The sequence below is a fragment of the Doryrhamphus excisus genome, linkage group LG12 (genome assembly GCF_037039965.1).
Source record: "Doryrhamphus excisus strain RoL-2023G ecotype Guam linkage group LG12, RoL_Dexc_Guam_v1.1, whole genome shotgun sequence".
In the NCBI taxonomy this organism is placed as follows: domain Eukaryota; kingdom Metazoa; phylum Chordata; class Actinopteri; order Syngnathiformes; family Syngnathidae; genus Doryrhamphus; species Doryrhamphus excisus.
Window position 1 is genome coordinate 14,869,950 of NC_136368.1, and position 17,332 is coordinate 14,887,281.

Sequence of the window (17,332 nt, forward strand, 5' to 3'; positions counted from 1 at the left end):
AGCAACTACGTCCCCAATAATAAATCAACACTAGTTTAAACCAGTCCAGGGTGTACCACGCCTATCGCCCAAAATCAGCTGGGATAGGCTCCAGCATACCCCTACGACCCTAGCTGTTGTATTTATTAGATATGAAGGTAATGTTTTGTAAACATTTATTTATTCATCCTTATGATAGTTACCAAACATTCTGAGAATCATTGTTTCTTTCCTTTTAGTTAATTTAATATGAAATCCAACTGATGGTTTTGATCCCCTCCTAAAAGCATTTTTGGTGTAGAAACAAGGAGCCAACCGCAGCTGCTTCCTGTGCAACTATTGCAGTCTTATCTCAACCGCAGGTTGAACAAGGCAGCCTGGTGTCACGCTAGCTATCTTGAACACCAGAGTCATACATTGTTAATAGTAATAACTGCGACAAAAGACAAATGATGGCATGACACAAGACAACCAATGAGACGGGGCTAATTTACTTGATAGAGCATCGGTTGAAAGGTACAACAATCCACAGAAGGACATTTCAACAGAGGATGTCTCCTGCAAAAAATCCGCCATCACTGATGAGATTCAAATGCCATTAATCACGATATCAGCACTCGCACCATAACTTGTTGAATACCAAAAATACAAAGCACATTTTAAAGAAAGGAGTGGTGTGAGAACATAGTTGGCAACTTTTTCCTCGGGCATTGAGCTACCATTGTTGTGTAAAAATAGCAGCCAAATAGGCACAGCGGGCTTTGTGTGGGCCTGTCAGCAAGAGGCACGACTGTCGGAGGCCCCCTGTGACTCACAACCACAGGTCGACGGCCATGAGGAAGTCGGAACGCTTCCTCTGCTTCACTGCTGGACTTGTTTTGAACAAACGGCGGTTGTGGTTCATTAGCACAGAGAATATGACGCCTGCATTCATTGGCTTTAGGAAAACAATCTCGCCCATTTCCCCAAGTGCTACCATGTCGCGTTATCTTGATTTCTGTTTGACTGTTATTAAGAACAACTCCCAAACACTCCCTAACCAGTTAAGAGTAGTAGATACGCCTACAAAAGCTCAATCTAAACTTCACACCATGAATAATCGTAATATTTTAAATAGAAAATAATGGAAATAATTTGTTCCAGAGTGAAACTAAACACTTTCAAGACTTCCGACAGGTAACAAGAAGGTCTTTACAGACCAATACTGTCCAAGTAGTGGCGTCACCTGTCTATGAAATCACTGGTTTACTGTGTTGTTCTGTGCCAACTCTCAGAGTTACACCAGTGTTTTTGTTGAGTGGGTGTCTGTGTGCAGGTGTGCATATTTTGCCATCATTGTGTGTACAATTATGTAACTTCCTGTGTTTACAAATGGAAATCAACTAAAACTAGCCCAAGAACGGAAGTGATTCTCAGGTGTGAAAATCACAACATTTAACACAGTACAGTTAACAGTACATCCATGTTTGACTCAACCTTAGAGAGTTTAGTAGGCTTTGACACAATAAACTAAGTAGACTGACCTATTACTGATATTATTGGAAATAATATGTATATGAATCCTTCCCCATTTTAAAATTTGTGTCGTGAAAAAGAAGGGTTAATCCGATTAACTACTGTATTTTACAGTTTGTTAGCTTTTGCATCATCATCTGCACCTCTCATTCCGGTCAATAATATGACTATTGCACTTCAGGAGGTTATTCTTAATAACATCATGACATTCAACACACAACAAAAGGAGCTAAAAATATGAAAAGCATCAGATTTGTGGTTAATCACATTATTAACATCTTCCCATTTTAAACACACTTAAAGGGGATCAGAAAGTCAGCAAAGGAGAATTTGAGTAATAAATTGTGACACAGCTGCTACCACTTCCTTCCAGAAGTGGAAATAGGTATGATTTTGTTTGTGATTAAACATTGATACCCCCTCTGCATTGGCATTTACGTTTGAGCACATGTGATGATGGAGAGTGGGAGTGGAGTGGGTGGATGGTGGGAGGGTTTCTGTGTGTCTGGGAGGTGTGTAGGTGGGTTGTGCTACAACAGGATATTTTGTCACCATGGTCACTGGTAGCAAATCAGCAGATGCCGATTTGTGCAAATGGCCTCCAGCTCGCACGCATGAAATTGGAATCGCTTGGTCACGTTTGAAGTGCGGTGCCATGTGTGGTGGACTCCGACGTACAGAAGAGACCACACAACTTTGAGGTAACTTTCAATATCAATATATGGTTGCATTCTATAATTGGGTGTCTTAATACTGTATGCCGCATGCACCACAATGACTCACTAGACTGACAAAGCACTACATTTTACGGTTTATGACCTAAAATGTACCATTATGGCAGTTTTATACCAGTTTTACCATTTATGATAAATAGAAATGCCTGTGACCATGAATGCGCATTCTGTTAGAAAACTACAAGGGGATGGCTCACAATTACAGTTAATATGCAAATTGTAACGTTAACAATGCTTGCCAACCAGGCACAAAAAACACAGAGGGGGTTGCCACTTCCGCATGTGCAAGGCCGCCTTTGCACAACAACATTTTTGCGCGCCAAACAGGTGGTACCATCACATTAAGGGCTGGCTGTTATTGTGGCTTCCTCTGTCTGTGTTTGACCAAAAAAATTAATGAAAATGACAAAAAGTACACTCGGAATGACATAAACATCAACTAGCATAAGCATATAAGAATGTGACGTGCTTTGATTGTGTAGAATTTTCCCAGAATTTGATTTCATTATGTTATCAGAAACCTGTATAGTTCATTCATTAATTATTTTTGTTGGCCTAATATGTGGAAAACTTGCTTTGTCCACATATATATCATTATAACGATAATTAGCGACACTTATTTTGACCATAAAAGGGACTACAAACTAGGTGAGACTGACTCAACAGCTATGTTAGTCAACTGACCCCCGTTTCCCCCAAACTTTTTTTTACTATTTACAATATAGATTGTTAAAATGACATTTCCACAACTGTATTTTTTGCAACATTACTTAAACAAACAGTGCAACTGTTAAGTTGGGCTGCAAGGACCAATAACTTCCTCCTTGCAAGGTGCGTCATAGAAATCATGTGTTGCCTCTCGTGGTTTTACAAGGCAAAGGGTACAAAACATCTGACTTGTTTTGACATGACCTTTTAACCGAAACCATCTTATTCTGTTTCAAGAATCACAACGCGCAGATGGGATCTACAGCTTCACCCATGATGTCTGAAGTTCTGTCCATTGACAACGTCTCCACATGCGACACCCTGTATGCACATAGGAGCTATGCCCGAGTTCTCATGCCCATCGTCTATGGAGTGGTCTTCTTGATAGGCCTGCTGGGCAATGCTCTGGCTTTGCACGTCATTCGTCCCAACCTTAAGAAGATGAACTCCACCACCTTGTATTCGCTCAATCTGGTGATTTCTGACATCCTCTTCACGCTGTCACTTCCTGTGAGGATCACCTACTACGCACTGGGTTTCCACTGGCCTTTGGGCGAAGTAGTGTGCAAGATTTCGGGCCTCATCTTTTATATCAACACCTACGCTGGTGTCAACTTCATGACCTGCCTGAGCATCGACCGCTTCATCGCTGTTGTCCTGCCACTGCGCTTCGCCCGGCTGCGCAATGTCAGTAATGTACGCTACATTTGTGGCGGTGTGTGGCTTCTGGTGCTAGCACAGACCCTTCCTCTCCTTGGCATGCCCATGACCAACAATGAACCAGACGGCTACATCACATGCATGGAATACCCCAATTTTGAAAAGGTGGACCACATTGCCACCATCCTCATTGGTGCCGTCTTCTTGGGTTACGTCATCCCGGTGACCACTATCCTGGTGTGCTACTCCATTCTGTGCTTCAAACTCCACTCCACGGCTAAGACCAACCACCTGACAGACAAGTCAGGTCGTAGCCGCAAGGCCATTGGCGTCATTTGCTGTGTGTCCCTTGTCTTTGTGGTCTGCTACAGTCCCTATCACATCAATATTCTGCAGTACATGGTCCGTAAGATGGTGTCCAACCCGGACTGCGCCGACCTCACCGCTTTCCAGGTGTCACTGCATGTCACGGTGATTCTCATGAACCTCAATGCCTGCCTGGACCCGTTTGTCTACTTCTTTGCATGCAAAGGCTACAAGAGGAAGATCCTGAAGCTGCTCAAGCTGGAGGTCAGCATGTCAGTCTCCAGCGTCGTCAGAACGTCACCTGAAGGCTCCTCTAAGGACATTATCGATGGCAACAAGATCCAACTCAGTGGTTCTGCTACAGGCTCGGCCAGTGACAGGTTGATGCAGAGAAGATCACAGCAGTACGTGTAAATGAGAAGAATGAAGATTGGAAAGTCCAAGCAAAGACTTTCCTAATGTGCCGTCATGGTGGACAACAAGTGGGTCTAAATGTTGTGTCGGAAGGTTTGCAAAGACTTGGGACTTCCTTTGAACTTTCCTGTGAAACAACCAATGGAGTTTGGATGAAGACTTGTCCATCATCAGGATAGAAACTCACTTGTTGTAATTGCCTCATATTTTGAATGTTTCTCTTCAACTTCCAGAAGTCGCTAGTAACACATCTATGTTCATATGTACAGGACATTTACAGGCTGCTAAGCACATGCCCAACAAAAAGGGCCGCAATTTTTTAAGAAGAATGTGTAAAAATGGCACCATGTACAACAATTGTGAATGGTCAATTTCAATATCGCATATGAATGTAAAAGTGAATCAATAAATGAATGTTATAAATGGATATACTGAACTGCTGCTTCCATACCAAGGTCATATATAAAGCAGATTTAATTGCTGACATAGTGGATGTCACTCTTGTTGGCAACATTAATTGAGCCAAGGCATAAAAAAAAATCTCAAGGCTGCCACCAAATGAAAATCTTATACGAATGGTAACAGCTGGATACACAGGTTAACTATAGTCGAAGAGCATTTAATTGTTTAGCCTGTCACTAAACGTTGATTGCATACATTATATATATATATATATAATTATATATAATTATATAGATACATTATTGGTCGTAAATAAAAACAGATGGTCGTCAGTCTGAGTTCTGTTCCTATGACTGTGATGTAGGGCTGCAATGATTATTCGAATATTTCCAGTACCTCAATTACAAAAAACATATTTTTTTTGGTCTACTTTGAGGAATGACTTACGTAACCAAAGCGTGTGTACGTCACCCACACAGAGGACGAAGGAAAAACAAAAAGCTAAAAAACAGACAAAAATGACGTGTATCCTTTGGACAGCGACACTTAGTATGTACCACAATAGCAGTCTTTTCCTGATTCTCCTTTGCCGCTATGCAGCGACAATAAAATCCCAGCGTGAAAGCAACCACTGGCTGTGGTTGACGGCTGAGGATGAAAACTGTACGGTAACATGCATACACCTTTCACAATTGCCACCTATTGTATTTTAAGTGTAGGTTGGGTGGAAAAGTTACTTGTGTGTTTGCACTGATCGCACCATGAACTCCATTGCGGAAATGTCTTTTTTTTTCCATTTACATGTTTGTTAATTTATTATTTCGTGACTAAACGACGAGCGGTGTCATTAACTTAAGTTTTCATTGTGTTACCTTGATTTCGGCTGTTATTTTTGACTGACTGTTTAATTGTTATATTTTGTCCACTTACCGCTTTTCCAAAACATTCATAATATACCATTCAATTAAATTCTTTAATCGAATCTTTGTTTGCCTGCTTCATTCACAGCAGTTACACTAATGTCTATTGTCAAACCAAGAACCCTACATTATTTCCTGTGGTATTTGATCCAAAATAGCCAAGCTATAGTATTTTTTTTTCTCGTAGTGTTCAACCAGTTACACATTATAACCACTTTTATGCAGTTTGTTTTTTAGCTACTGCAAGTGGAATGAAAGCGGGGAAAAGGCAAGTGAATCACATGACATAACTGTTGTATCTACCAACTAGTTTCATCATCCCGGTGTGGCATGTGGTTTCCCCGTCACATGAAATCACATCCACATGCATAAGCTCTACAACAGATTACAGTTTGTGGATATTTAAGTTAACATGAAAGGAATATTCATAAGAAATAAACAAATGGTGGGAAGCCACAGCTGGGCCCTCTCGGGTACGATTTTAGGAGCTGTGTGCATCGGCCAAGGTCATATTAGCCACGATGACTGCTGAGGGATATCCTAGTGTTTTCCTGCCAGTCTACAGGATCTATTCTTTCAACACCAGGAGCCCTCCTTTGGGACGAAGGCTGTCTGCCTCTGACCGACTGGCAGACAAACAGCGTGTGCAATACAATGCAATTTGACAAAGTTCACTTTTACTTGTTGAGCTAATAAGGGTCCAGACTACGTTCCTGTTGGCATTCAAGTCTATAAGTATAAATTTGTCATTCCTAGAGTCTAATAAATGGCATATTAAGTAAATATGACATCCATGTAATTCAGGGGTATCCATTTTCAGCCAGTAAGCTACTTTCAAAATGACCTACCTTCGAAAAAACACAGAATATTTGAAAATATTTATATATAATCTAACCATCCATCCATTTTCTATGCCGATTATCCTCACAAGGGTGGCGGGTATGCGGGTATGGACCATTACTATTGTTTGTGTTCAGAGAAAGTTGTTTTAACTGTGAATTTCAGAATATAGATTTTTAGAAGGTTCACATTATTTATTGAATATGAATATTCTGAAACACAAACTCCTATATAAACTCCTAAAATGTATTGATTGTATGACAATTTCCACAGTGGAAACATTATCATTTATTAGTATTATTGTTCTTATTTAATTATCATTAAGTTCTGCTTCGTCCTACTTCTTGTCAGACATGTTGAATTGTGCAACTGTTGTATTCCAATGGAACTGTGTGTGGATGTTTGTAATAAAAGGGATTAGAAAGGAATGAGGAATTACTTCTTATAGTTTTTGGAGAGTACTTTTGCTTGATGAAATTGTTCTATTAATTACTGCTCAACATAAATGTAGTGAAAGCCATGCATTTAATGAATAGTGCATTTGCTATTATGTTATTCCCCCCAAATACCTCACATTAATTTAGGTTGCTTGCTTTGCAGTGACTTCATTCATCCTCTAGAGGGCGGTATACACCAGGATTAAGAGGCGTTTTCACGGTGGAAGTTTAAAGAGAGACAATTGACAAAATAAACATGTACTTTATTAGATGTGGAAGAGTGGAAGAGTGACAAGGTGAGACCTTGACACACCTGTAAAACACATATACACGCTTATAAGGTGTAATTTATAAGTGAAACCATAAATAGTTACCAGTATTTATGGAGTAGAGGATTTACTAATGCAAGCACATGACAACTATCAAAGGGATACAAAAAAACACCACCGGAGACAGGCTGTTGTCATAACAACATATTGCAGTGAACACAAAGTACCATCTGCTCGTCGGATTTTTAAGACTCATTGAGGGGACAAGCCGATAGATAATTAGAAATACGAATGAACCTGCTTCCAGTACAGTGCTAAACATGTAAATGAAGCTGTGGTATCAAAACAAGTTGTGTGTGACACATCTGCGCAGCAGGAAATAGAGATACTGTGCTATCTTTAAAGAATGAATATCTTTGTGCTTATACTTTTAACATTTGTATAAAGTACCTGATAAGAATGTTAAAAAGTGGGTTGCTTGCTTGTGAGATGCTTGTTTCAAGCAAGATGCCTTACAGAAAGAAATCTACCAAATTTCGGGTTTTGAACTTGGGTAAACTTCTCTTTACACGTTTATAACCGTACAGAATGACTTCACTTAAGCAACCAACATTAGGCTCAGAAGATCTTTTTTTAACTGTTTTTACAAGGTGTTTAACTTCTGTTTACACTTGTATGAGAGAGACATTCTGTCACTATTTGACTGAAAACTTTGCCTCTAAAATTAAAACAGATAGGGAGTGGCCACAAATGAGCTGAATTTGTGATAGTTCCCACAGGTAAAAACGACTTTAAGGTCAAAAGTTGCTTAAGTGTGTTGTTATTCTACGCCATTCTATAACAGGCATGGAAAATATCAGCCATTTCTGTGTGGGGTTTGCATGTTCTCCCTGGGTACTCAGATTTCCTCCCACGTTCCAAAAACATGCTAGGTTAATTGGCGACTCCAAATTGTCCATAGGTATAAATGTGAGTGTGAATGGTTGTTTGTCTATATGTGCCCTGTGATTGGTTGGCGACCAGTCCAGGGTGTACTCCGCCTCTCGCCCAAAGACAGCTGGGATAGGCTCCAGCATACTCGCAACCCTAGTGAGGATAAGCATGGATGGATGGATAGAAAATATCATCAGTGGAAGATTCCTTGAGCCAAATGCCCTGCTTGCAAAAACCAGTGCATATTTGCCACTTACATACATACATACATACATACATACAATGCAGGCCTTGTCCGACCTTGAGCATTTCATCAAAAAAGGTATAAGCTTTGCATCCATTAAGTGGCCACTGCAATAAAAAAAAAACATTTCACAGCACCGCCATGAAGGGTCTATTACAGCCGTCTTATTTCCTGTTTATACGGCAACTGCCTCAACATCCTGTTTTTAATTACTTCTCTCCCGCAGCAGATGCTTCTCGTGAGCAAACCTGCTGTGGATGACTCCCCCGAGAGCTAATGTGCTGTGACAGACCCCACTTTTCCAATCAATAACTCGCCCTAAATCTGCCATCGCTCTGCCTGCCAAAGACGGCGCTACCCCTCACACACACACTTCTAATGGTGCATCATTTTCTTTAAGGGGGGGTGTAACTGCGGATGGCACCGGCCCGCACATAGGTGGAGAAAGTCCACACACAGGAAGTGACATCAAAGGGCCTCGCACTTCCTTATTTTCACTGTTCACAGATACCACAGAGCGTTAGTTGTGAGATTTGTATGGTAAGTTGCAGCATTTTGTGACCATTTGTAACCTTTATGAATGAAGTAGAGTGTAGTGTGCTTTTTTTTTTTTTAATAATTACTCACTTTGTCATCATGTTTAGGTCACCACATTTATAACTAATGTTTGACCTCAATTATCTTCTTGAAATAAGTTTTCTCATATTTGATCACCGTCTTTACGGTGATACAGTGTGTGCTAGTACAGGAAGCAGGCATTTTTAAGAGTAAATAATTTGGTCACATGATTTCTCAGCAATTCTCATCAGACTGTACAGTGATGCTAATATCACTTCCACTTTTTGTACCACCACCGCAGACAATTTATCTAATTATAACATATTTTTATAATTATATTTATCCTAATTATAACAATATCATTTGTTATTGTATTCAATTGTTTATTGACTTTTACTACCATAGTCTATATATAAAATAATATATGTATTTGTGGCACAGATAGAAGAATGAAATCACACTGTTGGTTCCATTGCTGTGGTGAAATGTTTCATTTTATGTGTTAATGAACCCCTGTTGTTGTGTGGTGCTCAAAACTACAGTCGTCGCACACTTTCCTATTTCCAGTTTTCCTATTTAAATAACTGTTTCATTTTCACTTGGAGTTAAATAAATATGTCCTCCTGTGGTGTTTTGTATGTAGAAGCACTCACCTTATTCGCAGAGTAGAATTTCTTCTATGAGTGAGAATTGATTCTATATTCTTTGTGATGTCACCCACATTTTTATATGTTCTGCATCTGTATACAAAGTAGCAGTATCTTAAGAGAGCAAGATTATACTACATTTCAGCAAAAACCTCAATACATTAAATATCAATCCACACCCTTTATAAAAGGGGGCCAAAACTCAAAATCCTACTTTCGATAGTAGGTCGAACTGGACATTTGGTCTGGTTGATCATTTTAATAAAGTGATTTTTGATGGTCCTTGTTGATCTCTCAATGCCACGGCAAGTCATGTACGGTTCAATTATTTGGACTTTGGGTTTTACTCTGGCATGTGGCGTATTATGAATGGTTGTGAATTTCACACTATCCACAATATTGTTTCCACTTTTATAATTAAAATGCCATAGGATGCGTTTATACCGGAGGAGTAAAATTCACAACTTGCGTTTATTCAAGGTGCAGCACTTATTTGCTTAATTAGAAGCTCCTAAGTACTAATTGGGGTATGGCATCTATTAGAGAGGAGGCCACAATTTCAGGAATAAGTGAATTGATTGTGAAGAATTTCAACCACTACAATGATATTTCAGTGGGGAAAAACTATGCATACACTTTTGCTGTTTTTCTGCAGAATTTGGGCCATCTTCATTATGACGCTACCATCTAGGCTTCCGGATGAGTACCGCACAGCGGGCCTGGTCTTCTATTGCTTCATCTTCATCAGCGGCGTCATCGTCAACCTGAGCGCTTTATGGGTGTTCGCCCTGAGCACCAAGAGGAAAAGCACCATCACTGTGTACATGACCAATGTGGCACTGGTGGACCTCATCTTCATCCTGTTGCTCCCATTCCGGATGGTCTATCTCCACTGGGACTTCTGGCCCTTTGGTGACATTTTTTGCCGCATCAGTGCCGCCCTTACTGTTTTCTACCCATGCATCGCTTTGTGGCTTTTCACTCTTATCAGCGCCGACCGATACATGGCCGTCGTCCAGCCTAAGCACAGCAAGGAGCTGAGGAACGTCCCAAAGACGGTGGCAGCGTGCGTGGGTGCATGGCTTATGACCCTGGGAAGCACAATTCCCTTGCTTTTCCCGGGCGGGGGCTACCAGAACAGCAACTTCACTACTTGCTTCAAAGTGCAGGATGTCATCTGCCTGCGGCGCGAAGACTCCGTCAACTTCGCCCGCGTGGCATTTTTCTTCCTGCTCCCCATCTGCGTTATGATTGGCTGCTACGTGGTGGTTGTGGACAACCTGATCAACGGGCGCACCTCCAAGCTCAATCCCAAGGTGAGGAGGAAGTCCATCAGGATCATCATCACGCTCATCGTGCAGGTTTTGGTGTGTTTTGTGCCATTCCACGTGTGCTTGGTGCTGCATTTAGTAGGCCTGGACAAAAACGAGGCCTTCTGGACATGGGTCGTGTTCTCCACGTTCCTCATGAACTTGAGCACGGTTCTGGACGTCATTCTGTACTATATCGTCTCCAAGCAGTTCCAGGACAGGGTGATCAGTGTGATGCTGTACAGAAACTACCTGCGAAGCGTCAGGAGGAAGAGCAGGCACACGAGCAGCCTGCGATCCATGAGCAACGTGACCAGCGCCATGATTTGAAACTTACCCACTGGGGTAAAAATGTACAATAGTCATTTCATTTACCTGGATGTAATTTACACTCACAGTCTGGGAGTGCTGCTGTCAGGGGGAAAACATCTGTGTGTCGAACTGATGGACCCACCCGGGAGACTTCAGAGCGCCTCTGCACAAAAACACAAAAACAACACAAGGTGTTAGTTAGCATGCAGGTGAAAATCAGGCTCACAATCATTAAAACATAGCCTACAGTCCTGTCTTTCTTTGTTATCACATATAAACATGTAAAACCAACGACAGAGGTGTAAAATATACAGGATTCTTTAATAGCTACAGCCTCTATTAAACATTTACTGAGCTTGGCTTAATTACTGTCCTGATACAGCTGCATACGTGCGTATTGGGAATGAAGTGCTGATTTTGAGTCCCAAAAATTGTCTATCTAGAGCCACTTTTTTATTTATCCTATGGAACAGAAGCATTGCACACTTTTGACATCTTCCACAGAAGCATGAGTGGCCTTTCTCCGGGTACTCTGCTTTTCTCCCACTTTCCAAAAACATGCCGGTTAAGCTAATTGGCGACTCCAAATTGTCCATAGGTATGAATGTGAGTGTGAATGGTTGTTTGTCTGTATGTGGCCTATGATTGGCTGCCGACTAGTTCAGGGTGTACCCCGCCTCTCGCCTAAGGACAGCTGGGATCATGGACACTACACTATATTGGTTTTATGAGTTTAAATCAGTGTCCCTTTCATTATTGTGAGAATTTTGACCAAATAACCTGACAAAAACCACACAAATACTCTGAAGTTCATTTTGTGAGGTCAGCTCCTTTGCATATAGTCTTCCTCAATTACATTTTAGTTATGTTGTGTGTGAACTATGCTGGTTACACAGGCGACGAGTACATGTATGTGGGAGTTTAGTCAAAGTACATGTTTTAGTTTTACATGCAGCAAAATGTGTTTGGAGCACAATGAGGTGTTATACTTCAGAAATCACAGCAGCTGAAATGTGAGTGCCATTGTTTCCAACTAGTGTAGAAAGTTCTGCCACATGCTTATGGGGTACTTCATTGACAGCTAAAATGCTACCAATTCCAACAATAACATCCATCCATTCATTTTCTATGCCACTTATCCTCCCTAGCCTTTCAACAATAACACTTTATACTAATTTTACTAAATAATATGAGTTTTCCCATCAAGAGTCTTTTTAAAATAGCAGCCCCAAAAAGTTAATCATTGACACCCACGTCTTACCTGTTTTTCGAAGCAAAAGCGTGTTTCCTGGTGCATAAACTATGTAATTTTTCCTTTAACGTGAAGTTAGACTTTACCAGTAAACCTAACTGAAATACTATCTTGTCATAACCACTGCTACCAACTCCACAGCCGGAAATCTCCTTACCTGACGGAAGCGTTTACCCTGCTGAACCAAATGAAGACTATGGCCTCTGATTCGTCAAACGATGTGTCAATCATGCCAGCTCACTAATGACCAGAGGGTACCAGCTCGTATATGAACAGTGAGTTATACGAACTGTTAACAGTTTAAAATGTATCGAAATGTTAAAACTTAATCCTTCATCAAAAAAATATGTATATATATTTATATATATATATATACACACACACACACAACTGCGTGAACATTTGATTAGTATACAGCATGCTTCTTGGAAGGCTGAAATGAAACATTATCACCATAAACTGTTTGCAATCTTGATATTTACTTTGCTTTGGGAGCGAATCACTCTTTGTGTATGCTAAAAAAGAAATAAGATTTTTTCAAAAATGGAAACTTATATTCACAGCCATTAACAGTCAATATTCATGCAGTAACCATAATGACCAGGTGATGGCAGCATGGCACAGCAGGTACCCACCACGCTGTCTGTCATAATTGAAACAAAGAAAAACTTTCCACATTGCCAAGCAGAAAGTCGAAGTTTTGTGTGTGCTTTTAAAAGTACAACAAATAGTCCAGCCTCATTTCCTGTTTCTTTTTCTTCTTCTTCTTCTTCTTCTCTTTCTATAGCGTTAACTGCTGCAGCCATTAAGAACAACCATGCTGCAGTTTGAATCCTATTGATTGGGCTGATGTTAAATGATTCAGACACTCGGAGTGCATTTACAGTAACATCAGCAAGAGAGGTCAGGGAGGCTGTACGCTAAATTTAAAGCTAATGCTTTAAAGAAACAGACAGTGAAGGCATCACACAACACAGGGAACATGGCCAACTCCTTTTTGCAGTCCAATTGAAATGATGAGACTACATGAGACAAATAATGGTACTATTGGCCTGTGTTCTCAACCTGACTTTTTTTTGTCATGAAGCCATTTATTTTGAAAGATACGGTGGCTGGTGGTTCACGTTCATACTTTTACACTGTATGGATTTTTTTAGCTAATCTATATAAATATTGATTAATCTCAGAGAGAAGTTTGAGGCAAAGGTAATACTATTATATGCAGAGCAACAGTTGTACAATTTATGGCATGTTACATGCTTCCTTTCTTAATTTAGCTAGCGGTGACACAGGTGAGTAAGTTAAAGAGTATATTTTGTAGTTTCCCATTTTGCAGTGCTTTGTGTTGCAGTTGTCTCCTCCCTATATGTGCATGAAATGGTTTGATCCTCCTTTAGAGCGCAGTCCAGTGATAATGAAATATTTGAGCAATTCTGTCACAAAACCAGTGTTGTGTAATGCTATACACGGCTGCCTGATCAGGGAAAGGGCATGTCTTCAATGTCAGGACTTGTCAAAAAAACTTTCTTAGTCTGTTATTTTATTGTAAAAATAAGCAGGGGTAAGTTTAGTCCTCAATACGTAGTGACCACAGCTGCCCACAGGGCCCTATGTGATAATTGCTTGGTGCCTAGAAATCCTGGTTCTGTGTCACATGACCCTGCAACATGGTATGTAATCTGCCTGTTACTTTGGCCACCTGTAGGCAATGCTGTCACTTGAAAACCTAATCTGATGATAAAGTTTTTTACATACAGTATATGTCCAACAACACAATACAATTTGTACTTATGAAGGAAGCACGAATGAAGCAGAGGTACAGGAAAGAGCAGAGGAGAAGGCATTTCTTTTATTTTTCAGAAAGCTTTTGTGATGTTTTATGTCTGCACACCCACTACATGACGCCAAATGTCTTTACTTAAATTAAATAACATCTCCAAGAATATTTATTAGATTTTTAAGTAATTGGAAAAACAGACTTGTACATATTCAAGCTGCACCGGACTATAAGTTCACATGTCCACTTCATAAAATAGCAGATTGTGGCGTGCATGAGTCTGTGAGGACCAAGGAGCTATGAAAAAAAACTCACAATAAGCTTGTCAACCCATTGGAAATTACTGGAGGTCAGTACTTAAAGTAACAGTCTGACTCACAGTGTCATCTTCCAAAGAACAATAAACTCATCACACAGTAACTTAACACTCAAAAGGTGTATCTAATAAATCCACAAACATGTACCAACACGAGTTTCCCTAAACTGTGTTTCATTGGAGGACAAGCGGCATAGAAAATGAATAGTATGGCTGCACTTCTGCCTCGGTCAACCAGAGGGAGCCAGATGAGACTTGAAATTTCTCACACACCTCAATGCTGTATCATAAGAATGGCATTCGGATACAATTTGGATCTGTCTCATATTACCTCTGTACTGTCCACATCATTAAACTCCTTTTTTCAGCATGATGTGATTCCAACTTGTAGGGGTGTCACAATGTGAAAAAATGAGGACACTCCGTAAAAATTTAGCAAAAGTTCAGAGGTCATATGAGACTTTCGAGGGTCATCTTTTTGTCCACCTGTTTGACATGAAAGCGAAAACAACACCATGCAGCAGGCAGCGACTGGCCTTTTAAAACAATTAAGTCTCCTGTCAAGTCCCTGTGATGAATTATCCGGAAGCCTTACTCGCTGTAATTCTAAATCTCCCACAACAAGTCCCTTTGTTGTCGAGAAATTAATGGAAACAAGATTGTCTTTTATGATCTAACAACACGACAGCCAGCTGCTCTTCCTCAAAGAATAAAAAAAAAAAACAGTCAGCATTAAGACAGACAGAATTTTTTTCCTTCTACTTCTTCTTCTTTGCTTCCACTTGTGTAAAAAAAAAAAAAGAAAAGAAAAACAAAATCAGCCAGCGAGTGCGCTTGGCCATCTGTTTTTGTTATTTGATATGTGTGAATACACGTCGTAATGACTTTGTTTGCGAATCAGCGCACGAGAGCTCTCGAAGTGGCGGAGTGTTCAAAGCTAATCATATAATTGGAGACAATCGGCGATGACAAATGGAGACGCTCCAGGCAGCCAGCTGGGGAAGTGGATTTGTAATCATTGTCAAATCATATCGTTTCTCTTTTTTTTCCTCTCTGTGTGTGCATATTTGAAGACGGCTTAATAGAGTTTTGCTGTGTTGATCACAGAGGGAGCATTTTGATTGCCAAATGCTGTTTTTTGCCAAAGTGTATTACCATTAAAAATGACTCTTTTCTGAATATTTGTAGAAGAAGAATCACAATTAAAAAGGACAATGAATTCAATTGACGTGGAGTTCCACAGGGAAGTGTTTTATGGGCATTCACTTTCTATAAAGGTTTATATTGGTTTATTTGACAGGGACAGTGTACATTAATTAGCATTGCTGCAAGAATTAGCCAAAAGACTATTTTACATCTGTCACCCTTCAGGCCTATCAATTTTTTACAAGTAATTTATAAGTCTATATTTTTACTTAAATTGTACTTAAAAAATAAAGTAACATTATTTGTTGTACTATTATTTATATTTTAATTATTATTTGCAATATAGTACCAAAAATTGTCCATCCATCCTTCCATCCATATTTATATATTTCTTAATCTTTATTGCTATTTCTCATTATATTTCATATACTTTAGGTACTGACATCAGTTTATAATTAAGAAAAACAAATTTGTATTTTTATTGTTTATATTACTTGTGCTTGTTAAGCTACAGAATAGTTTAACAAATTCATCATATGAATTTTCAAATAAAAATTTCAAATTTCATATAAATTATTATTATTATATTATATTATTATATTTTATATGTTGTAATACAGGTCGTTCATTACAAGGATAACAAAAAAATAGCTACAACCTTTTGAAATAGTAATATCAAAACACAAGTCATAACATTAGAAAACCATTGCTCTATTTTCTTTTGAGATTTTTTTTTTTTTTCGGGACGTACTCATAGTTAGTTAGATATCTTACCACAGGGGGTAGCATACTCAACAAGACCTCTTTTTCGTTTCTTACTGCACACACTGACCCCCACTCTTCCTTCTATTGCTCATCCAATCAGTGGATGAGCAATCCAGTCAGAATCTACAGTTTAGATGCATTCACAGATTTGTGATGAGTCAGATATTTAAAATATTCCCTCCCCTTTGGTGTTAAAAAAGATCACAGAGCTCGGCATAGGAGCTGCAATAAACCATGGGTTGCCAACCCTTGCCTTAAAGGGGACCTATGATGCTTTTTCCACTTTTCTGACCTATAAATGTAGTTATAATGTTGTATTCTTGTGTTAAACAATGCCAAAGTTTTAGGTAATGAGGTTTGCACATTTGGAAGTCAGCTCTTAAAAAAGTTTGGGATGGCTAAAGACGCTGGGTTTCAAAAGGTGTGGTAAAACTTCCCCTTTGTGATGTCACAGAGGGGTGGACTTCCTTTATGGTTCATAGTTAGGAAACACACAAAGGAGTGGGCGTGCCTGGAGGCAAACCGTGGGTGGAATGAATTAAAACAGACTGTTTTGGCAGGAAGCAGAAATTAAAGGAAATTATCTGGAATAGGTGCAGATTCTGGAAGAACTAGAAGGTTTTCTGTGTGGGTTATTGTGTGTAGCTGCTCTATAGGAGACCACAACTCAATACAGAGTGTTGGGGAAAAAAAGTGCTCTCTATGCAGTCTATTCCATGAAAACTTTGCGTTATGCTTTATGTATACGCTTTAAGTATGTCAGTCTTTGATCAACTTCATCTGACGTGTTTTGGCGGTTTTGCATCTTGTAGTTCCTCCCAGCAGAAGTCACCACAAAAAGATCAATAAGTTGTCTTAATTAGGCTACGCACATTTACAACATTTTTT

At 39.7% G+C, this 17,332-nt stretch overlaps 2 protein-coding genes and 1 long non-coding RNA gene across 3 annotated transcripts in view; 2 read left to right on the forward strand and 1 right to left on the reverse strand.

The window, feature by feature from the left end:
* LOC144901536 (uncharacterized) overlaps positions 1 to 12,569 on the reverse strand; it is a 30,543-nt gene extending 17,974 nt beyond the window's left edge. Inside the window, exons 1-2 of the long non-coding RNA XR_013629586.1 lie at positions 12,450 to 12,569; positions 11,252 to 11,351 (exon numbers count right to left, since the gene is read on the reverse strand). This is a non-coding gene — a long non-coding RNA (uncharacterized LOC144901536). The remainder of the gene's footprint in view (positions 1 to 11,251; positions 11,352 to 12,449) is intronic.
* Positions 2,048 to 4,743, forward strand: gpr183a (G protein-coupled receptor 183a). The gene is made up of 2 exons (XM_058082768.2): positions 2,048 to 2,195; positions 3,174 to 4,743. Exon 2 carries the CDS (start codon positions 3,189 to 3,191, stop codon positions 4,314 to 4,316), a length of 1,128 nt encoding a protein of 375 aa, XP_057938751.2. The 5' UTR covers positions 2,048 to 2,195; positions 3,174 to 3,188; the 3' UTR covers positions 4,317 to 4,743.
* On the forward strand, positions 10,227 to 11,518 carry gpr18 (G protein-coupled receptor 18). The gene has a single exon (XM_058082769.2). It carries the CDS (start codon positions 10,241 to 10,243, stop codon positions 11,204 to 11,206), a length of 966 nt encoding a protein of 321 aa, XP_057938752.2. The 5' UTR covers positions 10,227 to 10,240; the 3' UTR covers positions 11,207 to 11,518.
* Positions 12,570 to 17,332: the final 4,763 nt, after the last annotated feature.

Bases quoted from the DNA above. Each gene is read 5' to 3' on its own strand.
- gpr18 (XM_058082769.2), top strand. From the start codon at position 10,241: ATGACGCTACCATCTAGGCTTCCGGATGAGTACCGCACAGCGGGCCTG.
- gpr183a (XM_058082768.2), top strand. From the start codon at position 3,189: ATGGGATCTACAGCTTCACCCATGATGTCTGAAGTTCTGTCCATTGAC.